Below are 26,410 nucleotides of genomic sequence, written 5' to 3'. Positions count from 1 at the left end.
TTCATATAAACATGCTTATATTTTAGGTTTAGTGAACTTTTAAATAACTATTATTTTCTATCCAATGTACAGGTCAGGGGCATCTAGGTAATAGTGATCATAAGATAATAACATTTGGTAATCACACGCCACAATGGAGAGATTAGCTGTTGGACCTCCCTCTCACATATTGCAATTTAGAGATTGTTATAAAAATGAAAGGAAAACAATCACATAACCACCCTTTATAACTCTACAGCGGCAAAAGGAGTCTGGAATCTGTACATTGAAATGGCAGTCCTTCACTAAACAGAGAGATAAAGGTCAGAGGTTCCTAATGCAATATTAAGCCTTGTAAAGAGGGTAATGTGGAGTAATTAGAGTTATACTGAAAGCTGGAAATAAACACTGTACATTCCTTTATTTCCCACAAGACCCATAACATTATTTGGCAAGTATACTCCATAGTCTTTTCTATCGACACAGAGAAGCATTACAACTAAGATTTCATTTTCTGAGACTCATTCCCAATATCTATAACAAAAGCGATTTAATACCCCAGGGTGATAAATAAACCTTTCACATGATAACAAGGACGGCTTGTTAATAAAAAGTTGCTTTAATCTTATTAGAGCCACTGCAGGAGCTGTGTCTGAGTGTGTGAGCTGCATTCCGGATAAGCAGTTCCATTAATCTTCCTGTAGGGCACAATTGTCAGTGGTGTCATTTCATGATTCATAGGTTTCTGCAAAGAGTTAACACTTTCTTCCACCAATCCTGAATCTACATCTCGGGAGCAGCAAATTAAATAGGACTGGCAGAGGTGAATTAGAAAATAAAGAAGAAATAAATCATAAGATTCATTTTAATGTGGAACCAAATAGGTTCTGGCAGAATAATACTTCAACTACTCAGCTTGCACATGAATATTCAAAGGACATAAAGCTATGGCTCTTTCTAGTAAAATCTCACCAGCAGAGGAGCTTTAATGGTACAGAATCTTAGAACAAAGAAAATGTATGCAGAGGCAAACGCAGGATTTCTACAAGTGGGCATGACCATCATGCAAGGGTCGTGGCTATCATGTTAACCAGTGCTAGGCTGCTCTCCAACCCCTTCCCAACTACTTCAAATACAAGGGTAATGCTGCTTGTATTACAAATATGTGCACTCAGCTCCACCTTCATGTGCACTCAGCTCCACCTTCATGAGCAGAGCAGTGTGAAGTGGGACTTACCTGACAACTATCCCTGCAGTCTGGACAAAGTCCTCACTGAGAGGGATAGTAACCCAAAATCCCACCAGAACCAAGACAGGACCAAAGCTAGTACATTTTAATAAATTTAGTATGACTATTTTTTAAATGTTTGGAGAAACATTATACTGGGAAACCATTATTTAAAAAACACCAAGATTTACAAAGCAACACTATAATTTACAAACTGCCTGCGTAGCTGTGTACACAAGTGCAAATTCCTGAGCACCAGAGCATGCTTACAATGTGCAATCATTTTCCTTATCGTTGTCTAAGCAATGCCTACATATGCTTAGTGCTTAGCACTTCTGCCTTACAGCACTGGGGTCATGAGTTCCATTCCCGACCATGGCCTTATCTGTGTAGAGTTTGTATGTTCTCCCCGTTTTTGCGTGGGTTTCCTCCAGGTGCTCCGGTTTCCTCCCACACTCCAAAAACATACTGGTAGGTTAATTGGCTGCTATCAAATTGACCCTAGTCTGTGTCAGTTTGTGTTTTTTCGGAAATTTAGACTGTAAGCTCCAATGGGGCAGGGACTGATGTGAGTGAGTTCTCTGTACAGCGCTGTGGAATCAGTGACGTTATATAAATAAATGGTGATGGTGATGATGATGATGGTGATGATGGTGATGGTGATGATGGTGATGGTGATGGTGATGATGATGATGATGATGATGGTGATGATGATGATGATGATGGTGATGATGGTGATGATGATGATGATGATGATGATGATGATGGTGATGATGATGATGATGATGATATGCTTATGATATGATTTTCTGAATATGTGTCAGTGGGCTAACTTGGGCTGGGCCACCTGCATTTTTTCCCATTAAAATATTCCTAATAGGCTGCTGAGTCGAGACTTGCCCCCCAGGCTAATATTTTCCGGCCAGTCCCTGATATGTGTCTAACATTGCTGATATCATTTATTGTTAAACTTTCCTAAGCAATAGGAAAAAGATTATGTGTTGTCCACAAACAGTCAATCTGTAATTTAAACATCTTTAGACTGGATGGTAAAATTATTCACAGGAAGAAAAACTTCCAGATTTGCCCAGACACGGCCATTTTAATTTATTTTAATATCGGTTTCAAACATCTGTGTCAGACGCCGGGTGCTCGCTGTCTCCAGACCGAGACCCGGTTCACTTACCTCTCCTCTGCGCCCGTCCGACTCCAGCTGACGGCCGCCATCTTGGATGCGGGTCTGCGCATGCGCAGACCCGATCTCTGTTTTTAACCTTTCCTGGCTTCCTATTGGATGAGGGTTTTTCCCTCCACTATTTAAAGCAGCCTCCTCCTCTCCTCTGAGCCTGTTCTTAGGTTCAGTTTGGGTGATTGTGTAGACGTCTCCTTTGTTCTCTCCTCACGCTGCTCTCCGCTATTCCAGCAGTTATCTTTGCAATCCGCAATACCTAACTCGCTGAACTCCGTGGGTCTTGCCCCACTCCCAGAGGACCGCGACCTGCATAGCGGCCGCTGCAAAGTCCATACCACCTTGCGGGGGTTCTTGGTGAAGGCCAGCCGCCGCGTTAGATTCCCCGCCTCTGGTGAGTGTTAGTATTGGCAGGCCAGGGGTCTAGTATCCCAGCGCACCGTGACAATCTGCTTGAGTTTCCAATTTAGCACAGTGCCATGGGCAAAAGTAGATATCTCTATTGACTCCCACAAACTACATATTCTAGAAACACACACATAAATGTCACCATCTGGGCTTCCAATGACTTCTCTTTTGTACATGTAGGGTGAGGGCCAGATCAACATCATGGTAAGCTATTAGGCACAAATCAATTGGTCCCCAATCCATTAGACAATTTTCTTTTTTACATAAAATGTTGTGTTGTGCTTTACCAGTCAATTCACAGAGCCGCATATTCTGCCACCAGTCTACACATGTAAACGCCAACTTGCATTTATCATGATGATTTAACATTTTTTTATCTGGGTGCTGAGCGATACTGAGCTGTAACTGTGAAAACTATCCTGAGCGATAAAGGTTATTAATCACTCTGGAGCTACTTTTTCTGCCCGACCAGGCATATGCAGGGACTGGCATGTGTGTGACACTGCAGTCAGGGTTTTTACCCATTGATAAATCACCCTCTTAAACCCCACCTCAGTTACATTTATGCCCTTGTTTCATTTTCCTTTTTCGGATGCAATAAACTAAATTTAAATGCAAAATCTGCCTCTTAGTCGCTAGGCACAGGCCTACTGTGCTTAGTGCTAAATCTGGCACTGACTAGCTTAATACACTATTTTCCAGTGAAAATCTGAAATACTTTGCCGCAGTCTCTCTGTGCACTGAAAAAGCTCTCTCTTCCCTGTCTACCAAAAGATCACTGCATTACTGTAACAGATTAGGCTGGATCTTAGTGCTAATCTCGATTGACACTGGCCTACCAGAGGTGCAGAGTCTAATGAACTCCCCAGTGTTCACCAAGAACCGTCGCGAGGCGGGATGGGCTTAGCTGCCGGGAGCTCTGGTGGCACGGTACAGAGTCAGTAGGCAGTCTCAGCGTGAGGGAATTCCTAGGTTCGGTACACGATCAAGCAGCAGAGGTACAAACAGCAGGCAGGAGTAACGTCAGACAAGCCGGGTCGAGAGCACAAGATATCAGCAGCAGATAGTCAGCTAGCCGTGTCGGTACACAATTGCAGATGAATCAGAGTAGTCAAATAGGCAGCACTGGTAAATAGGAATCAGATCAGGAACAGAATTGCACAAGGATCCACGAGGAATCTGGAGCCAGGAAGCAAACAAGTTTCTCTGACATTGACCAAGTGTCAGAGTGAGGTTTCAATAACCTGCAGTTCAAAACCCCCGCCCCAAGCTTTGCGATCATACGACCGCCGATACCAGAAAGTGTGGCTTCCGATGGCTGAAAGCGGACAGCGCTGGATCGAGGACAGGTAAGTTTATGATAATTACATGCAAAGACACCAATTTCTTTTTATGATTCTGCAAAAACAGCATATGCATAAAATGAATCTATCTAAATAAGGCAGCAGGCTATCCAATCTGACCATTGTCCTAATGATGTTAATAGTTGTCTATGCCGTCATGTTTGAGCGCATAATTGCCTTGTAAGAGCAGATGCAATTATGACCCAACTGCGGAGTAAAGTTTAGATATTTGTTTAGTATGGAAAGAATATTTGTGTATTTGGCTATATCTACAGTACTATATAATATATAGTATATTGAATCGGTTGGATTTATATATAACCAGTCAGATTTATATAAAAATTGATCAGTATGGTAAGCAAAATAAAGAATTTTTTTTTTTTTTGTATAAAACCTGTTTTTATACCATTCTTTACATTAGTTGAATGATTAATTATTTTGGCTGTTAAATTTAACAAGTTGGATGCAGGAACTTTGTTTCATAAAGAGGCCTCTATACGTAGTGGGCTTTCAGGACTTCATTGAAAAACGAGAAAGATTGAATTTTGCGCGTCAAGATTACTTAACGATACGAAGGGGTAGAGATCGCGCATTGAAAGGGAGTTATTTATGTGCGGGAGCGCGCAGGGCATTTTTATCCTGCAGAAAGGACTTGATACCATCAGCGCCACCATCATAGAATGTATTTATACCTTCCAGTTACACTTCGGTGGAAAAAAGCATTTCTACACTTAAAATATGCAAAAGTACAGAAGAGACACTTGTAATAATGTTTGACTTCCCCTTGCTCTCATGATCAATTTAAAACATAAATGAGGATACACTGAGCATTATTTTACAATCACTTAAGATAGTGGTTTGTACATTATCGTAGACTCTTGTTTGAAGTGAGGTTTTGCTCTTTCCACCATGCACATTCCCAGGTGGGTCCACTGTGAAGGCAGGTCAAAGGATGACCTTCCAGAGCTAGTTCCAGGGCCAACTGAACATGGTTAGCCTGGTAAGGGCGGCAAGACGGTGCTATACGTACTGGGGGCCCCGCCAGCATCTGGATCTCAGTGAGAACCTTGAAATGCACCAGGCAGACAAGTGGGCACATAAAGCAGCAGTTTTTAGGGAACTTCCTTGTGTGGAGGATTTGTTTGACACCGGCTCTAGCCTGGAGGAGAACGTGTTTCATCCGAGTCTTACAATGGAATGCATTTTCCACCTCGCAGAAGCACATTTCTAGGTGCCCAATGTAATACAAAGCTTCAAACACACCAGTGACACATCCCTTGTCTCAGGATTAATTTAAGCCATAATTAAGGCTAAATGAAGGCGGTAGGAGATTGGACTTTGATGTGACAGTTACACTTTTGCACAATGCGCAGCTTCAGATTTTTCTGCCTGTTGCACTCTTAGTGGCATTTCTAGTTGACGTAGGTGCACAGAGAGCGGAGAGCAGGTGTGCACCCCAATGTGTGCAGGGCCAAGAGGCTTGCTACGTTTTGGAGTCCCATTTCCTGCCTATTCCCTGATAATATCAAATTAAGGCAGGAAGGGAGAATAATGAAGTATAGGGACAGGGGAGAGCACTATGGCTATTTCACACCCTGAACTTTCCTCTGCGTTTAGGCCCAAGGACACAAAAGGAAAGCGTTCCCTGGTGTGCAACAAGCGACCTTCCCTGGGTGTACATGAAAGGTGCACTATAAGTAATGATTTATCTCCTTTGAGAACTGCTGTAAACATAATGGCTGATCTCCCTATTTTTATGAATATTTGCCTACAAACATGTGAAATATATTCCTTTTAGTAAGGAAGGTCTTGTGATGGCACCAAAAACTTATTGTTGGAAATGTCCCTCTTTACAATTGTACGATTATCATATTTCAATGTTATTTGGGATATGTTTATGGCAGACTCCAGCAGAAGGTATTATTCTGCCTTTGCAGCCATGATTAGAAATAACAAGATTACTGATAGCGCACAGTTGAAATGCAGCCAGCAGGCGCTGGTAGCGGGAATGTCTAGATTAATCCCTACTATCACTATCACGGTAAATCTGTGTCATTTCTAAACAGCTTTGAGGATTAACCTATAGTAGCTTCTTTACAATAACAAATACAATATGGTTTATCTGTGTATTTTATAGGGACAGAAATATTCTATAGATGGATAAAAATAATAAATTATGTTATAGAAGGTAATTTCCTAGGTTTGGGCAAGATTATAATGGTGTGTATAGAGTTAGTCATCTCAAAGATAATCCTTCCCTATGCACTGCTCATCCTGTGCTCTTATTCTGTGTGATCTATCACAACACAATCATTATCTTGCCCAATGACATCACATGGAATTGTTTATATCATCTACTGATATAGTATTCTGCACAGTGTAGACAATCTACTGTTCATTCTACCGTACATGCTCATTTTGCTCGATATCTCACTACACTAGTCATCCTGCCAAAAATATATTACTCTACACTGTTAGACCTGCCTGATAGCAAACTGTACATCACTCATTCTGCCCAACATCACTCAGAGTCTCTACATTATTCATTCCGTCTGATATTACACTGTAAATTGTTCTTCTGGCCTCATATCACTATAAAGTCTTCATTCTGCCTTGTGCTCACTCTGCATTATTTTTCCTATTGTATATAAAATAGCAAAGTAACAATAGTCACAACTGTTACCTGGTCCCGCCAAGAAGGCTCTTCGTGGCACACTAGACCAGGGCTGCCAAGAAGAATTCAGGGCCCGGGTACAACAAATTCATGGGGCCCCCCCTCATAGTCAAGTATGCCCCAAAAATTTTTTGCGCCGCCTTACGGCGGCGCAAAAAAATTTGGGTGTATGGTCATACATTCAGGGGCGTAGCTAGCCAAACGGCGGTGCAAAAATTTTGGGAGGTGTGGTCATGCATTTGGGGGCGTGGCAAACGTGCCATTGGGCGTGGCTAACATAAAAACCACTAGGCTCTCAATTCGCCGGAGCGTCACATATGTTCAAGCACTCCTGACTTTCAGGACATCTACCACCACAGTGTAGATTACAAACAATGCAGTGTGTACACAAACAGTTCAGTCTTGGCCTACACCTTACATTGGGCACAACATTCACCAAAAATTGCCATTGTCCCTACTAGAATCACAACATTTCACACACTGTGCTGCTCTCTCCTACCTGTTCTTCTCACTTTCTCCACCTGTGGCTGCTGGTTTCTTTAGTTGTGGCTTGTCCGGATCAAGAAATGTTGAAGGACCTATTTTGAAAAAAAAAATGGCTACATTTAGAAAATTACAGCCAGCCCCGGCGTTAAATCAATAGCACCCACGATTAATAATTAGGCCTTCCTCCAGCCCCAACATTAAAATAATACTATTCACATTTAATAAATAAACCTATTTCACTTCCTGCAAACAGCCCCAGCAATACCTATTTCCCGCAACCATCACTGCCATTAAATAATTCATAGTCACATTTAATAAATAGACCTCATTCTCCCTAAACTCACCCCAAGATTCAATAGCCCCCAAACCACCCCATTTTAAATTAATAGTCCCTACTATTAAATTGCCTCACCATCATCCTACAAACAAAATAGCGCCTATTAATTAGCCGCCACCTACCTCACACACACTACATTGCAACAAGCCCCCTGTGCCATCACACACACAATACTGTGCCCCTTCATCACAACTACACTGTACCCCCTTATGCTCACACTGCGACCTCCATGCTGCTTTTCCCCCTTCTTTTTTACTTTGTGCCTCTCTCCCACTTTTTTTATTCCTCTGTTCCTCTCTCCCACTTTTTTTCCTCCTCTGTTCCTCTCTCCCACTTTTTTTTCCTCCTCTGTTCCTCTCTCCCACTTTTTTTTCCTCCTCTGTTCCTCTCTCCCACTTTTTTTTCCTCCTCTGTTCCTCTCTCCCACTTTTTTTCCCTCCTCTGTTCCTCTCTCCCCATTATCTTTCCTCTGTGACTCTCTCCCCCATTATCTTTCCTCTGTGACTCTCTCCCCCATTATCTTTCCTCTGGGCCTCTCTCCCCCATTATCTTTCCTCTGTGACTCTCTCCCCCATTATCTTTCCTCTGTGCCTCTCTCCCCCATTATATTTCCTCTGTGACTCTCTCCCTTCTTTATAGCACTGTCCCTTTCTGTTTTCCCCCTTGCCTCTCCGTTTCTTTGCTCACCTTATGTCAGCTTCTTTCTGTTCTTTTCTCTTCTGTCTTCTGTCTTCTCTTCCCTCTTCTTTCTTCATGCTTGGTCCTCCTGGCTGCAGCGCTCCTCACTGACTGACGGGCGTGACTTGATGACGTCACGCCCGGCAGTCAGTATGAATGAAGCAGAGAGAAGGAGCGCAGCTGTCACGTGAGTATGTATTTTTTTATTTTTATTTCCTACAGCTCCCCCCACCAACGATCGAGGAGGACCCGTACCCCACTACCCCCCACGCCCCCGCGCGGAGGGGGGGGGGAATCCGCAGGGCATGAAAAAAAAAAATAAATAATTTTTTTAAATTAACAGTAAGGTTCCGGCCCGGGCCCCCTGGCATGGCCGGGCCCGGGTAAAATGTACCCGCTCCCCCCCCCTCTCGGCGGCCCTGCACTAGACCACCGACACCTGGGCTCCTCTCCCCTGCCTTAGGTGCTATGATATTGTGGAGTAGGGCCCTGTGCATAGTGTCCAAGCAGTGAGAAGCCTCTTGTGCCCAGAAGTTCCATTCTTCTGTGGAGATTACAGGCTCACTACAGGCTATGAGTGTCTCTCATGGGCACACGCCTCTTAACACAATTATGAAGGGGCTGTGTCTGTGCAAACGGAGATGATCTTTGTGCAAAAGCTTTTTGTTGCAAAGTACATATATATTGCAGACTCAGGCTGAAGCTGCATTACACATTGGGCATTGGAGGGAATGCAAAGCTCAGATTTTGCACCATGACCAAGAGACCTACTTCCCTGCTGATATCACACTCTATATGATTTATTTCTACTTAATATCATGTGAAATGAATATTGTACAGGCCAAATTATTCATGTATTCTGATATTATTTATTATCCTTTATTTGTATAGCACCATAGGCAAACAGAGGGGGGGCTTCCTAGTGCCTGGAAACCCCCCTCCAAGCCTGGGACACTGTATAATTGAGATGGCTGGACCCTGCCCACGCTTCACACGGCTCTGCTTGAAAAGGGAGAGCTGCGTGCACCTAACAGTAGTCCACACAGCATTGCCCATGTATATTATGGGGATAGGAAGAGTTGGAGAGCATTCAAGCACTGTCTAATATTATAGCCCCATGCATGCTGGTCATGTCCACTGGCGGCGTGGTGTGGAAACCCTCCTCTACAAATCCTGCGTTTGCCCCTGAGCATCTACATAATACACAGCTTTTTAAAGAGAATATTTAATACTTTGCAGCCCCTACCACATTGGAGCTTACATTTTAAATGCCATACACGCTGAATTTAATTGTGAGCTTTTTTTGCTACACCTTCAACTGCAGAGGATTTTTATTTTTATGTATGATATGTATGACCATATTATTTCTCTTGTATCATCTAAATAATTAAATGTAAGTTATAATAATAATAATAACAATAATAATAATACTAATAATAATAATAATAATATTTTTGGCGGAATCAGATGTGCCCAAGGTAAAGATTGGTGTCACATTTGCATTTTGTGTCAATAAAACGCAGCATGTATTCATATCACTAAAGTCTATGCAATCTGTTCTTTGCTGGCACTAACTGTATCCAAAGCTTCTAATGCTCACATTATCCTACCTAATATCACACTACAGTATTCATCCTACATGATAACAATGTCTACATTTTCCTGCCTGATATTACGCTACATTATTCATTCTGCATGATATTATACTCTACATTATTTATCCTCTTTAATATAAACATCTACATTATTTATACTGCCCAATATCCCGCCACACATTGTCCATCCTGCCTATTATCACGTTCTACATCATACATCCTCTTACCACCGCCATCCAGTATTGCCAAGGCGGTAACACTTGTCTGCCCTAGTGAAATTTAAGGGTAAATAGCAGCTATAATAGATTTTCTATCAGAGTGGTTGATTCACCGGATTTAGGGCTTTTCCCTATTTAACATGCCCTCCCAATCGGTGATAGCTTTCACCAGATATCAACGGCGATCGCTATGGTCGGGTCTGTCCAGTGTAGGTTCCCCATGTAGTGCATAGGAAAGCCTATTTAAAATTGACAGCAGCGGTACAAGTGGCCCCGCTGTCCTCCGATCATTATCGCCAGAGCCGTAACTGGGGGGCTGTGTTTGGTGAAGAGAGTTATTTATTAAATGTGAATATGAATTATTTAATTCCAGGGATGGTTGTGGGAAATGGTTATATTTATTAAACGTAAATGCTATTTAATTTATTGCTGCGGCTGTTTGGAGGGAGTGAAATATGTCTATTTATTAAATAGGAATACTATTATTTTAATGTTGGGGCTACTTATTAGTTTTCTAAATTTCATGCACCAATTTTGTTTTCAAAATAGGACCCCCAACATTCCAGGATCCAGATACTTTCTATGCACTGAGACCACGCTGTGCTGTCACTGGACATCTTATGGTAAGTAATTATTCAGAAACTAAAGTTACACACACTGAGCACACACACAGAGATACAGATACTGGGCATACATGCACTGGTACATACACTGGACACACACATACAGGGACAGACACTCTGGGCACACACACATACAGTCTTTAGATGAGACTGAATAAGATAATGAGGGGGTTTAATGAATATGAATTAAATTAATGTATGATGTGGGGACTGTGGAGGCTCGTTACATAAAGATCCTTAAAAAGCCAGAACGTGAAGAATGGGGAGGGAGGGGGTTTCAGTGCAGTCTAGAACTTGTAAAGCGCTAGCTACGCCCCCCCACAGTAGGTTGACCACACCCACTCAACGAATGTCATTCCCACTTAGATGGGGGGGGGGGGGGGGGGCGCCGGTGCCCTGTCTCGCCCAGGGCACTAAAATGTCTAGGTACGGCTCTGATTATCACCATCTCAGGGTGGCAATAACTGGAGGCTACCACCAGAAAAAAAAAATATTATTAAAGCAAAGCATTTTCCTTTCTTTAATTATTTATTTTAAATGCATTAATATTTTCTTTTTCAAAGATGAAACTGGAAGCCAAATCCAGGAAGCTGACTCCCACTTGAGCAGAGGCTCCCCGAACCCTGGTGATCGCCACTGCCAGCCAGTATTGCCGGAAAGCATCGCTCAGCTGCCGCAGTGACATTTTATTGATTAATCAGCTTGAGACCTGATTATTTATCGCTGTGATAAACAGAGATAGAAAATGTACAGTACATCATAACTCCGGCTTAATAAAAAGCCCCCTAAAGGGTGGAGTTAACCTTTAATGGAACAATTTTATGTTCTAAAAAAAATATCGCGCAGCCTTTCATCATTTTTATTGGTGTGAAATTATTCATGCTGGAGCAATTTGGTAAAATTAATTTAGAAGATAGAAAACAGCACAGTCAGTATCAATGGGTTTTGGTACAGTATTGTCTACAAAGTGTCTCACTCCACTGTGTGTAGGCAACATGCATTTAATGTTTTGTTATGAAATCAAACTCCTTCAGAATGTTTAAGTTACACGTGTCTCTATACCACTGCTGCTAAATAGGAATGTTTTTCAATGTCAATTAGAACTTTAGGCTATTAGGAACAGATATCAAATATAACTGACATTCTTTTTAGAACTGTTCAGTAGTCATCCAATCTAACACCCCTTTAACCAGCGACAACAGGTTTTAGGTTTTCTATGCAGGAACATAATATATATATATATATATATATATATATATATATATATATATATATATATATATATATATATGGAAATAAAATGAGAGGAGGCGCACAATAGTGTAGTATGGTGAGTTAATTAAGCCAAGTGAAAAAATTCAAAGAAGGAACCAAACCACCAGAAATGGATGAGCCAGAGCTTCCCACCATGTGGATATCAACAGTGTCTAGGGTAAATGTGATTAGTTCATACAATGAAGAGATCACACAGGACCAGATAACATTCAGGAAGATGTATACATAAACAGGTCACACCAATGAAGATGTATGCGTACCAGAAGCCAAAGGTTATATGGCTTATCTGTAGAATTATCCTGTGGACTGTGAGGGTAGAATCAATCTTCAGCCAACCTTGATTATCCAATTGGTTACCTATTGCTCCTCCATATGGACCAACTGCTACAAGACAATCTTTAAATTCTTCTTTGATGTTCCATTCCATTTGGTATAGATCAAATTTACGGTAGTAAACGTCACCCATAGGATACCAATTAGCCTATATATATATATATAATGTTTTGTAATGACATGATATATATTACTAATATACATGGTTCCACTCACCTCTGCTTTCTTGGTAACACATTCCCCCTTCCTGAAGCACTGTGAGGCCTCTGGGCTGCTTCCCTCGGGTACGCAGTCAGTGACTTTAACTACCACCACTAGACGTAACGCCACAATGCATTTACTCACAGAATCATTTACAAAACCTAAAACAAAGCCAGGTCTACATGTTAGAATTCACATTGCATTCTGTATTATAAAAGGAAGTGCCACAGTTAAAGTTTGTGTAAGCAGAACCACTCTGTACAGGGGGTCACCGAGGAGGGATGGTAGAAATAGCTAGAAATAACAGCTGGCTTCCTATTGGATGACTGGGTGCTTCACCAATCAGGACCTGGTTGGCTTGTATTGCCAGCTGGTCATTTTGTAGATGTTTGCCATTCATTACCCTTCTATAGCACTAATAGACATTTACCAAAACTGACCTGCAGAAGTAAGAGTAAGTATTGAGAATCTGCTGAATTGAGCAAAGACGAGACCTGTCCTCAAGTACTAGGTTGGGAAAGATGGGCTGGGTTAGTCAAAGAACTTGGTTTATGGTGGAAAACCCCTTTAAAGTCAAGAGAGCTCCCATTGCTCTATATGTTTGCCCCCAGTGTTGACTGTAATGCATTACATGTAGGACCACCCTGTAGAAGAACCTTAAAAAATGGTGGATGACTTAAGAAAACATTGCAAATTGTTCAACTAAAAGTTCTGCTTTACAATAGTTGATTTAGGTCTTTTAAACAGTGTCTGGTACACAACAAACCTAAAGAATAAACTTCCTTACCAATGAAGTAATTGTTTCCAAGAGTTAACACTTCTTCTGGGAACACAAGACCTCCGGGAGCCTGAAGGAGGGTCACGCTTCTGCCATCTATAAGAGAACATTGGTTGAAGCCTCCAGCTGTCACTTTCCATAGGAGAATCAGGGAAGCAGTAGCATCCTGGGAGATTCTAGGGATTCGAATAGGACAAGAAAGTGTAAGCTTTTTGCATCTTATTGTCATATAAAGGCTTGATGTAGAGTTGGATGTACAAAAAGCCACCCGTAAAAATAATGTATTTACTCCCAAATGGTGAGTCCCATGAATGGCAAGATGCATCCGGCTCTGAATCTGTAACATATATCCAAGGTTTATGTCATGTGTACATACAGCCATATAGGCAACTAGCTCAAGAAAGGTTTCTTAACACTTGTTTTGATAGTAAAAAATAATTTTTAATATATGCCCATAAAATCCTAAAGTAAACACAGAATCAATGAAGAAAGCACCTATCAGCTTCAGAGGGGATTTCGCAATCAACTAATCAGGAGCGGCTAGCTAGTGCTGGTGACTATCATTACCATTAGCGTGCATTTACATCAGCCTAAAGGCACCCGCAATTGATAGCATTGACGGACGTGTCTGCATCTCTGTACGGGACTGCCTCTGTTGGCAATTACTCAAACACGTCCTTACTGTACTTGGCCTTCCTTAGACCTCCCCTCCCATCCTCCCTCTCCAGTCACAAGTGTATGTGTGTGTGCAACTCTGCCTACGAATATGTGTGCAGCTATTATTGTGGCCTTGCGCAGGATTTTACAGTATGCAAACAGGCATATGTCCAACTCAGCATAAGGCAATTGGTGAGAATTGTGATTAATGTGAAGACTTCCTTTCCAGGCTTACAGGAAGATAGTGACCTATTTTCTGACAACATTTATTTTTATTACTAATCCCATAGGTTAAAAAAGCACTTGCATATTCTAATGTAAAACGCATTGCTTCCCCAGGGATGGAGCTGTGTCTCTCTCCAGAGAGAAGGGAAGGAATGGAGGCAGCAGTAGGAGATAGGACAATCTAAGGCTGACAATGAAGAAAAAAACTGAAAAAACTGAACTCGTCCATTGCGCAGTGTTACATTACACCGCAAATTCTTAATACAGCCATATATACTGGAGTTTTCATTAGATTAAGCTTTTAACTCTTTCATTGACAGAGTGTGCAGCTTAGAGGGAAAATGAAGACCCATCCCTCTTGCTGGGGATGGGTCATCATTCATTCAGGTAATCTGTTACGTGTTTCTTGGGATGGGTCCATCAGTCCCAGTAAACAATTATACAAATAATAATTAATAATTGCAGCAACAAGGAAGCCCCACCCTTTACTTGTCCCAACTCTCTATAATAACAGTAACCCAGAGGGTGCACATGCCCTCCAGCACTTACTGCCAGGAGAAACATGGTTGGAACTACATGTAAGATATGGAGGCAGCTGGAGAGAAGCATCAGGACACATCCACAGAAACATGCATCAGTGGTGTCTCCAGAGAGGACAAGGTAGAGGCAGAGGAGAAACAAGGTTAAAATGAGCCTCTACAAAGAGGAAGAGTCAGAGGAGAGGATAAACAGGGTGAGCTGCGCCAAGTCTGGTTGTTGTAGCTATATATAAGGAATAGGAATGATGGGCTACCTATAAATAGATTTATTAATATATTATAAATAAAAATTAAGCTGAAGTTAAAATATGATCTATCCCTTACATATACATATAAACCAGTATATATTAGCAATATCACAAACTATATAAGTATAACATGAATAGAGTGATGCAACCAAGTGTACACAGTGTATAAAATAGAGTTTGATATAGAGAGCCACACAACTTGTTGGCCCAATATTTCTGTTTTACCAATGGGACAATTCGATGGGGAAACAGGAAAAAGTAATGTAATAGGGGACAAGGAATCCAGATGATAAAACAGTGGATTACCCATCTGCTCACATTATGAGTACTTTCTACAGTAAGAAGGAGCTTCAAATGGTAAGTAATGGTAAAAAAATGCTTGCCAAGCTCTAATCAGCTTTCTGTGCACTTCACACAACACTATAGCAGCATAAATGATGGCTCATCTCTACATAGTAGAAAGCTCAGCAGTGTATACATGACATGGTACTCCCACATCCGGTATCCCCCAATGATCCCATGAATGGCGGGCACATACTGGGTCAGGTCCTCATCCTATAACTGCACGTGCTGTGAGAAATGTTTTTACTTATATTATTGACACAGTGCTACTTGTGGTCAATCTAAATGTATGTGAAATGTATTTTTAATAATGTTTTAGGCACTTATCCTGGTGGCCAGGTTGAGCCAGCAGGTCCTGTCGATATGAGGCTGCAGCTTTCCAATCTAAGTGTAGAGAATGGTTGTAGGAGCAGGCAGTACCACTACCCCTCACAGCACTTCTGGGCAGGAAGCCTATAAGCACAATGCCCAGAGCAGGTGCCAGTGGTGTGTGGCTGCTGCACTCTGATTATCCATATGGATATTGGACAGCAGCAATATGACCACTTTCCTCTAGAACCAAATGTATTCTTATGAATCCAGATGGCGCGCTGCCTACTGGGAGTCCTAGGGGCAGAACACCACAAGCAGTGGCAGCAAGAGGACCACTGTCCAGGGATCTTGTATCCAGCCTCCTGGAACCAAATGTAGCTTGGATTTGACACAAAAACCCCAGGGTAAAAGGTGATGGAAGTAGTTTAGCCTAGACCAAGCCACATTGGTCCACAAAAGGGCTGGTTCTGTCTGCTCATAGACAGGTAGATGAATACATCACCCTGCCACTGAAGTAAATGTAGAAACATAAGGGAAGATAAAAAAGGGTATCAGCTTTGAAATGATGGTGGACTGAGATAAGCTGCATGGTTAGTAGAGCAGTATGTGGCTGTCGCACTGAGAGAAGTGGAAGTCCAGCATCCATCCTCAAGCAGGGTATACCTGTCTACTGCTCACCCGGAGCTTTAGTAGGAAGTGGCTATAGCTGCGGGAAATCCAGAAACCTGAAGATGTAGTGTCCCATAGTCAGACTCTGAGAACCAGACCTGCTTGCCTGACAATAGAGGTGAGCCCACCAAGACTGATCCCACTCCAGTGAGTCCAAGGAAGTATAGAGAATGTAAATAACTAGGTGGAGTCACTTTTGTGGGAAAGTGGCCAATATAAAATATGTGGAAGCAACTGCAGCTAGTCCAAGTGGGAGAATTTAGAGACCCAGGGGCCACAATCACTTTGGTGAGCCTCCACTTTGATGACATTACTGTGATGCTTCAAAGTCACACAGCCAATGTTACTGTGGCAGACAGTATCCAGTGAGCTAGGGTAAACCTCGGCAAGGAGCCCATATAGGTCTTTATTTCTGGAGAGACAATGCCCCCTAGCAATCCAGAGGCTATTGTTTGCAGACAGCCTGATCCTGCTGGGTTGTCTGGTGATGTTCCTGTCGCTAGTAGGAACCCAGCTCCCAGCAGTAATAACCTCGGAATGAATGACCTCACCCTGACCGTACCTGTTAGTCCCTACTGGCTGCCCTGTAGAATGTCCCAACCCAATAGATATTGTGGGACATAGCAGCAATTTTTGAGTATTTTAAGCTCTCTGATCCGTGTCTAGAAGGTATAGGACACTAAGCTGGCAGTGTCCTTTCAGAGACAGAGGTAGGGAGTGTAACCTGGCATTAGATGCTGGTGTACTGGGTAGCTATAAGTTAGAGGAGAATAGACCTGCCAGGGAACACATTCAACTGGTGGTTTAACAGGATTTTCACAAGCAGCTATTGTCAATTTCCCAAGAAATTACTTTGAGGTGATACCAGAGGAAATAACAAACACTGAAGCACAGATTTTTTTTAATATCCCACAATGATATCTGGACCTTCTGTAAGTCATCGGATGCTGGCTAATTTGATGGGCATTACAGTACTTGAACTCCCCTCAAGTCCTTGACAGTAGTCTGGGAACAATTTCAGCGAGTAGCAGTGGGCATAATAGGTCCCCTTCCTATCAGGAAAAAAGTACATCCTCACCATGGTGGATTACTCCGCTCAGTATCCAGAGACTTTGGCTCTGTCGGTAATAAGTGTAGAAAGGTTAGTGGACCTTGTCTAATTTCTCTGGGCAAAATTTACTCACACGTACTTAGACAACATAGACATTTTTATTAAGACCTGGGACAACTACAGAAGTCACGTTGGGCCGATGTTAGGGAAGATTTGGCAGGGCTAAAATATAAAAATAAATTGTTTACACCAAACCCTAAATGTGGTAGATCCTCAAAATCTTACTTCACTGATGTGTTCTCTGGAACTTCAAAGGCCACCAGTCGCCCGCCCGAGGAAGTGTTAGAACTGGCATTTCCACAAGCAATATCTGGAATTATCTGGAATGAAACAAAAAGATAAAGACATAAGAGGACACTTACATTTGTTTTTGTACTACTGCATCTCTCTGAACCACCAGATGCACCATTACTCCCTTGGAGACAGTTCTGTAAACTAGACGGGCACCAAGGCTGGTTTGCAGGTGGATAAATTTGAAAAGGTTCAGTGTGACCTCATAACAATGTAGAACCACCCTGTTCATTAATTAAAACGTTTAAATTTTTCGATTACAACAATCCTTGTTTTTGTTTTCACTTATGTCTTATACTAATTATGAGAGTGAAGGGACATTGTCTGGTGTCTTGGCCATTTTGAAACCTGTGGCTCACCAGCTGCTGTGGTTCTACCCTGCCAACATTCAGGGCAGGTGGCCCAGTGACCCAGTGCAAGGTAGCCTACTATGGGACCGTCCAGGAGGGCAGATGCCCCCCAGCCACCCAGCCCAGCCTGCCCCTGCCATCATTTCTAAGATTCTAGTAGCATAACATACAGATTACTGTAGTCTGCTATTTACTAAAATATGCATGTATTGTGAGATGAAGTCTGATAAAATGGTAGAAAACATATACACTTCTCGCAGATTCCTCTATTAGGGCCCGACTTACAAGTAGATCCAGGTACACAAAATGACCAATTTTCACCTTGGCAAAACCATGTTTAAAATGCGTGGACAGATTTAGAGTTAGGAAAGTAGGGTGAATTCTAGTTCAACTCTAAATCACAATGACCTTGCATCTCAAAATGTGTCCAAGTTAAATCTGTACCCTTTAGTTACTCTAGGACATATGCTTTGTGACAGCACTAAAAAGTGAATTGGTTGATTTTGAATACCGCACTGTATGTTGGTTGGGACAGTTACTCAGAAGTCGTTCCAGATTATGACCTTCAAAGCCAATTACTGTCTGTTCTCCATCAACTTTATTTTACGATCCTTTGAAGCCCACTTAGCAATACTAAGGGGAATTATATATCTAATTCACCTCATTATAAGTGTACAAGTAGGGACATGTCTAACACACCCATACCCAATTGTCCACCCTCTACCCCTTATTAATCTGAATCTACCCCACTCATTATCTTCTCCACCATGTTTCAACTTAACCATCCATTTACTATACTTATACCCATCCAGTCAAATTTGATATATAATCAATTTAAATAGAAAAAAATAACACCTGTGCACTGATGAGCAACACAACCTAAACAAACATCAGGCTTGGACAATAATTTTGAACAACCAAATCCTTACTGACACATAAAACATGTTCCCTAACCCACACACTCATGAACTTATGCCATCAGCACGGGCACTAGATACACAGGCATACATTCCTAACATTAACATGGAACTTAAAGTAACAGGTGACCTTTCCTAAGTAACATCATCAATCATATATCACCAGCTCCCAGATGCGTATGCATCGCTTACAACACTCCAGTAGTAATGTATTGCATACATTAAAACCAAACACCAAGAAAATCACTTCAATTACCTTGACCGTAAGGACAACGTGCACCAGAAAACCAATAGGCACATAAATGTTGGACACAAAAACTGCTTGAGTTTTAAAATAACCCAGTTTCAATCAAACCTTTCATTCATTGTCTATTAATTTAAATAATTTATTGATACTTATATTGTAGATAACTTTGTTTCATAATGTTTTTATTATTATCAATACATTCTATTGTTTAATCTACTTCCTTATTCGTTTTCAGTATTTCTTTTCCATGATTTCATCATTATTACTATCAACTGTATATTCATTCATGTTTTTCACACGCTATCTTGAGTCATTCACACATTGGGCTTTACCTTCACAGCATATTTAACACGTTTTATTATTCCCTTTCACAGTTTTATTTCTCAATGACTTTATTCCATTACTTTAAATATATTCGTTTATATAACCATATTCAGCATTATTTATTTACCGCTAGTAGCTCCGAAATAGTATTCTGAAATTTGAAATTTATATCCCACATTAATTCAAATTAGTTGTATTTATTGTCTTTGTTAACATTTTAAACTCCTTTATTCTATCATCTCCTTTATTTTTGCAATACATCTTTACATCATTCTTAATTATTTATAATTCTGCATGGTAACCAGTGTCATGTTGTAAACATGGCAACCACAGTCACATGACACATGTTGTAATGAGCAGAGGCACTCTAGAAAAGCCCAACTGAGCTCAATCTGCTCTGTGCACTGTAAACCCCCCCCCCTCTTTCTCCCCAGCCACTTTAACCTCATCTATTGAGGAACTGCTACCACCTATTGTGGTATTAAGTGTTCTAAGTAATATAGAGCGGGCTGGAGAGGAGGACATACAATATTTGAGGCATGGTATTGCTGTTATCCATATGGAAAGATGTAGGCTCTGCTTGAATCAAAGTGATATAGGGAGGGGGCATCCAATAGATTCAAGATTCATTTTATTTGGAAAATATCTTGTGAAATGCGCTTAAAATTTCTTTGTGGTTGAACGGCAAAAATCTCTGATGCGTCAACTTTTGAGCAGCGCTAACTCTGAAATAGTTGAGAAGTGAGGTCATCTCAAGCAGATAGCTGCTAGAACCATCACCATACTATGTCTCTGGATTACAAGCACCACTTGTGTCTGATTCAGAGTCAGACGTACGTAGCATCTGCTCATGATCATAAAGAGAACACACAGAACTAGGACAATTCAGACCTGCGACTTCTTGCCACTTCTGTCTCCTTACTCCTGAAGTGGTGTGACAGGGGAGGGAAGAGATCTAATGTAGGCAATGTACAGTGAGAGCATGTTCAACGAATTGCACACGGATTCAAACTGGGATGTGGTAACTTGTGGTCACAGCTTTATGTGTATGTCTACCCTCCAGTGGAAAATGCTACCAACATCCTTGCACTGACATGAGGGAATAGGAAATACTTTAGTTATGAAATGCTGAATGCAGATATAGTTTGGGTGCTGGACAAATGTTAAAAATCCCTGCTTTAAAGTAGCTTCCTTGTTACAATCATCTTTTTAAATAATATTTGTCATAATTAATTTTACTAAAGCGTTCTATGGTAAGGGAGAAGTAACATCACTAAAGGAGAAAAAAAGGTCACATGATCACATAAAAGAACAAGAGACACTAGCGTAGCACATTTAGTTAGGTATCTGGAGATAAGTCAATTGATTCAGGAATAGAAGGGTCAGCCAAACTGATAGACACAGGAGCACAGATCCTTCGCCATCTGTATTAAACTCATGCCAGGCCATCCATTTAAATATGGGAGAGGATGCTGCCATAGAACAAGGTACATCAGACGTCTCCATTTCAAAACTAAATTGTATTTTGGCAATAATTTTGTGGGTAGTGGGAGGGGATGTTTCCATAGCTTTAAATAATGTTAAGTAAAGATGACCACTCTCCGGCCAACAAGTGGGACCATTAGCTAGTCAGGTCAGTATCGGTGCTAGCACAAGCAATGATTGCCACCCTGCTAATCTTAGTGATGTTTTTCCTGACATTTAAATGTGAAATCATCCTACCGATGCTCATTCCAGTGTTCAGTGCTGGAACTGCTCTCTTAAATTACACAGCAAGCCTACCCGTCATGTCTGCTCTTAATAAGGAGAAATCATCAGAGATGAAAGTCAAACTTTCAGGTTTTTTTAGCTGGATATTGTAAGAGGATAGAGCTGAATCAACAATCAAAACTGTCTTTTAAATGTCATTTTGATGAAATTTATTTCTAACAATAAGGTAAAAAATAAAGTCATAAATACATAATACAAAACAACATACTATAAATATAGGAAACTGAACACACATAAATTACTTTTTTATTTTTTTACAAAGAAACTTGTTCGGATCTCTGAATAAAACCAACTTCCCATTACCAAGAAATTGTCTACGGTTTACTGCTATAGGTTGTGAAGTGATTCTAGTAGATTGAGGGATTCTGATTGCACTCACTCACCTGCACTTCATCCCACTGAAGGGTCGTCACCTTCTGTCCCACCCTAGGTCTCCACGTTGGAAGTGCCAGTACAGCGGGAGAGTGAGGCATTTCCATGGTGGGCTCTGATGTAGTCTGTTCAGACTCTGGCATTTCAGTCAAAGGGTTGTCTGTGGAGTCCAGAAGTGGAGAATCACAGTTCACCCCGGAGAACCCACCACTGCAGATACACACGTAGCCATCCCCGTGGACACTGCAGTTTCCATGGACGCAGGGCTTCTCTCCACAAGGGTCTGTAACAAGCTGGAGGGGGGGGGGGGGGGGGGAAATACAAGCAAAAAATTAAATGTGCTCCTTGCATCTGGTTTTGTATACTTTCCTCTACTCTATCTATGCTCACATGGTTTGATTACATTTCTGGAGCATCCATGTTGCTTGTAATGTTATTCCACAACACAAATTAATACATTAAGGGGGGTATTCAATTGTTTCTTTTAACGAGCTAAAACAAAAAAAAAACGAGCGCTCTAAAAAAACTTCATATTATACGGTAATTTTGCGCGCGTAAACAGTTAATACGGTACTTACTCGCTGCCAGCGGGCTGAATTTCAGCTCGCTGCTCAGGGAGCTGCGAGATGAAATTTAGCGAGTAATTACCGTATTAACGGTAATATTTTTAGAGCGCTCGTTTTTTTTTTGTTTTAGCGCGTTAAAAGAAACAATTGAATACCCCCCTAAGTGTTACACTTACAAGTTCTTTATTAGTCCCTTGTGAATCAGAAACCTACCTAATAATATCTCAATTAATATATAGATTTCTTGCAGTGAAGTGCTTAATCTGTTTCTCAGTGACATATTTTATTACATACACGTGATAAAATCCCTCCTTTTTAACATATCATGTAAAAGCGTAAAAACCTATAAAGGGCTGTAAACAAATGTTTCACTTCATATGTCCTGTTGGTGTGCAATTTGCTGTTGTTACATTTTTTTTACTTCATTATGGTATGGTACATACTCCCTTATACCAAACTCCCTTCTCCCCTATTCTCCTCTATCCCTCCAATACCAACACATTTGATCCCTCCATGCTTTTGTAGCACATTTTCCCTTATCCCCCCTGTAGCAACACATTGTCCCAGCTTCCACCTGTAGCAACACATTCTCCCAGCTACCACCTGTAGCAATACATCCTCCCAGCTACCACCTGTAGCAATACATTCTCCCAGCTACCACCTGTAACAACACATGACCCCAGCTATCACCTGTAGCAACACATTCTCCCAGCTACCACCTGTAGCAACACATTCTCCCAGCTACCACCTGTAGCAACACATTCTCCCAGCTACCACCTGTAGCAACACATTGTCCCAGCTACCACCTGTAACAACACAAGACCCCAGCTATCACCTGCAGCAACACATTGTCCCAGCTACCACCTGTAGCAATACATTCTCCCAGCTACCACCTGTAGCAACACATTCTCCCAGCTACCATCTGTAGTAACACATTCTCCCAGCTACCACCTGTAGCAACACATTCTCCCAGCTACCACCTGTAGCAACACATGACCCCAGCTACCACCTGTAGCAACACATGACCCCAGCTACCACCTGTAGCAACACATGACCCCAGCTACCACCTGTAGCAACACATGACCCCAGCTACCACCTGTAGCAACACATTCTCCCAGCTACCACCTGCAGCAACACATTGTCCCAGCTACCACCTGTAGCAACACATTCTCCCAGCTACCACCTGTAGCAACACATGACCCCAGCTACCACCTGTAGCAACACATTGTCCCAGCTACCACCTGTAACAACACATGACCCCAGCTATCACCTGCAGCAACACATTGTCCCAGCTACCACCTGTAGCAATACATTCTCCCAGCTACCACCTGTAGCAACACATTCTCCCAGCTACCATCTGTAGTAACACATTCTCCCAGCTACCACCTGTAGCAACACATTCTCCCAGCTACCACCTGTAGCAACACATGACCCCAGCTACCACCTGTAGCAACACATGACCCCAGCTACCACCTGTAGCAACACATGACCCCAGCTACCACCTGTAGCAACACATGACCCCAGCTACCACCTGTAGCAACACATTGTCCCAGCTCCCACCTGTTGCAACACATTCTCTCAGCTACCACCTGCAGCAACACATGAATGCAATTCCTCCCAACAACCAGCCACCCCAACTCCCTGCAAGAACACACTTCCCTGCACAATCCTTACCTGTCCTCCAGTACAGCTGCTGCTATGTAGTCTCTTTTGTGAGACTAAGCTCTACAGCAATACAGGGACAGACTGGGAGCAAATTAGAGTGAAGCTTATTCATTCTGATTTATTATCATCATCTTCATCATTTATTTATTTGTATAGTGACACTATTTCCCTCTGCCAGACTGACCTCACCGATGAATGCAAGGTCTTACCGTGGCCTCAGAGGAGGGGACTGGAAGAATCCTCACCCACACAGCCAGAGTGAGACCCAGCACAGATACAGAGGAACTGGGACAGAATTACTGCTATAGTATTTCTGTCCTGGCATTCTGGTCCTTTCAGAATCTATCCTACTTTCGTGGGTCACAAAAATGGCCTTGAGGGCCATGTGTTGTACTCTACTGCCGTATACAACCAGATCATCGTAATGTTCACATCAGCACCTTTTTATTTCAATAGATATGTGAGCTTGTCTCATGGGAGGCAGTTACCTATTCACTCGTTAATGAGGAGAGGGGTACACGTGACAGGGATCATGCCATGAAGTGGGCAGGGGTATAAAGGTTAGCGGGAAGCCACAGAATGAGAATTTGATAGTAGAAGCAACAGTGTTCCCCAACTTCACAAATACGTGGTGTGAGGCTCCTATCATTCCTGTATGTTGTCATGTAAGTTCAAATATCCAATTTTTTTATTTTATACATAAAGGAAAATACTAGGTATGTAACTAGGCACAATTAGTGCAACCCCAGAAATATAGTACAGGGATAGCAAAGTGTTCTGAAGGACTTACGTTATTATTGGGCTAAGGAATAAAGGTATACATATTAAATTATTAAATAAAAATACTTTTCTCCAAAAAGTATGCAGTGATTGCACATGGGCGCAAATCTTCACAAGTCATTAGGATGCAGTAAGGTGAGATAGAAGCAGTGTATGCAGGGCCGGATTAAGGGAATGGAGGCCCCTGGGCTAAGGGAACCTCCATTCCCCCATGAGGGCCCCCCCCCCGTGATCCGAGCTGCCCGCGCCCCCCCCCGACACTTACCTCCTTCTCCGGCGCGCTGTATGCTCTTTACTGAGGAGATCTCGTGAGAGTGAGACTCACGAGATCTCCTCAGTAAGGAGACTACAGCGCGGCGGAGAAGGACCGCTGTGAAAATGCCCCCCCCTCCGACCGATCAATACTGCTGCTGAGCACATTCAAGGGCCCCCTGGATACCATAGGCCCCCTGGATACCATAGGCCCCTGGGCTGTAGCCCAGTTAGCCCTATGGTTAATCCGGCCCTGAGTGTATGACAGACAAATCAGAGCTGTCTTCTTGTATTACTGTGCATCCATGTGATATTCATAGAATCTGATGTGATTGTATGAAACAATGTCACGCAGAATGTATCCTGCTGCACTAGAAACAACAGGTCACTCAATATACCTCTCAACCAGACATCTGTGCTATAGAATCAATTCATTAATAATACATAAGTAATTCAGTTATACACCTTTTATTAAAAACTATATAGTCTTATTAAAAAGAATAAATGTATATAAAACATTGAATATTTGCAAATAAATAAAATTCAATAATTAAAATATAATCAAAAGAATATAAAAATAATCAATTGTTTTTCATTAACATTTCTAAGTTTCTATTTTTTGCAATTGGTTTAATATTACTTATTTATCTATAATCATTTTTTTTTTACTTTACTTTTTTGCCCAGAGAGCCAGATAGAGACCAAATTCATAATTCTATGGTCCTTCCACAAAGTTAGATTACTTGCAATAGTGATTTATCACAGATGTAGTGTAAGGGAGACCCGGTTAGTCTCTCCCCTGCCCTAATACGGCTCTCTCTGAGAAGAAGCAGTTTCCACGGTAACCCTAGTACAGAATTCTGCTTCTGTATCAGAGACAAAGCATCCATACTGAATGCTGTGTTGTAGTCATCTCTAAAACCTGAAATGCATGTTAAAACGGAACAAGACATTATGAGAGGATCGGCGAGAAATCATCTATTGATTGATTTTGATGACAATTTACTAAATGTTATCATCTGCAGCAAACAGGTCAGGTTATATCTGATTCCTGAAGACCAGTAGGATGGCCCTGCCTGAGCACATAACTGCCTTCTTCTGTGAGTCATTCCCAACTTAACTGCAGCTAACAAGTTCAATCTTCTGAAAAGAGAAAAACATTTATAACAGGGGAGGATAAGTGGTGCACAAGTAACTCTTTAAGAAGATGTGGTGTAACTAACTCTTTTTTTAAACTATACTATAAAAATGATTGTTTGACTGGTGGCTGTGGGTTTATTTTTTGCACAGCCGTCTGTGCACCAGTTTTCAGAAAAACCTCTGAGGTGCTCCTACATAAATAATGGTGGAAAAATACACTACCTGAGAATGGCGTTGCGGCTGCTGCTGTACTCTGTGCTAATCTGTCAACCTTCTACGTCCAAATGT

General features: G+C 41.7%; 1 protein-coding gene across 1 annotated transcript in view; it reads right to left on the bottom strand.

Moving 5' to 3' along the window:
- DNER (delta/notch like EGF repeat containing) overlaps positions 1-26,410 on the bottom strand; it is a 175,377-nt gene that overhangs the window by 54,126 nt on the left and 94,841 nt on the right. Inside the window, exons 2-5 of the mRNA XM_075201649.1 lie at positions 21,731-22,012; positions 17,674-17,768; positions 13,355-13,521; positions 12,583-12,728 (exon numbers count right to left, since the gene is read on the bottom strand). Coding sequence (XP_075057750.1) covers positions 12,583-12,728; positions 13,355-13,521; positions 17,674-17,768; positions 21,731-22,012 — 690 coding nt within the window. The remainder of the gene's footprint in view (positions 1-12,582; positions 12,729-13,354; positions 13,522-17,673; positions 17,769-21,730; positions 22,013-26,410) is intronic.

Source organism: Mixophyes fleayi, chromosome 3, assembly GCF_038048845.1.
Source record: "Mixophyes fleayi isolate aMixFle1 chromosome 3, aMixFle1.hap1, whole genome shotgun sequence".
NCBI classification, from domain to species: Eukaryota; Metazoa; Chordata; class Amphibia; order Anura; family Limnodynastidae; genus Mixophyes; species Mixophyes fleayi.
The sequence above is the reverse complement of the archived record's forward strand: the minus strand, read 5'-3'. Positions and strand labels throughout refer to the sequence as shown.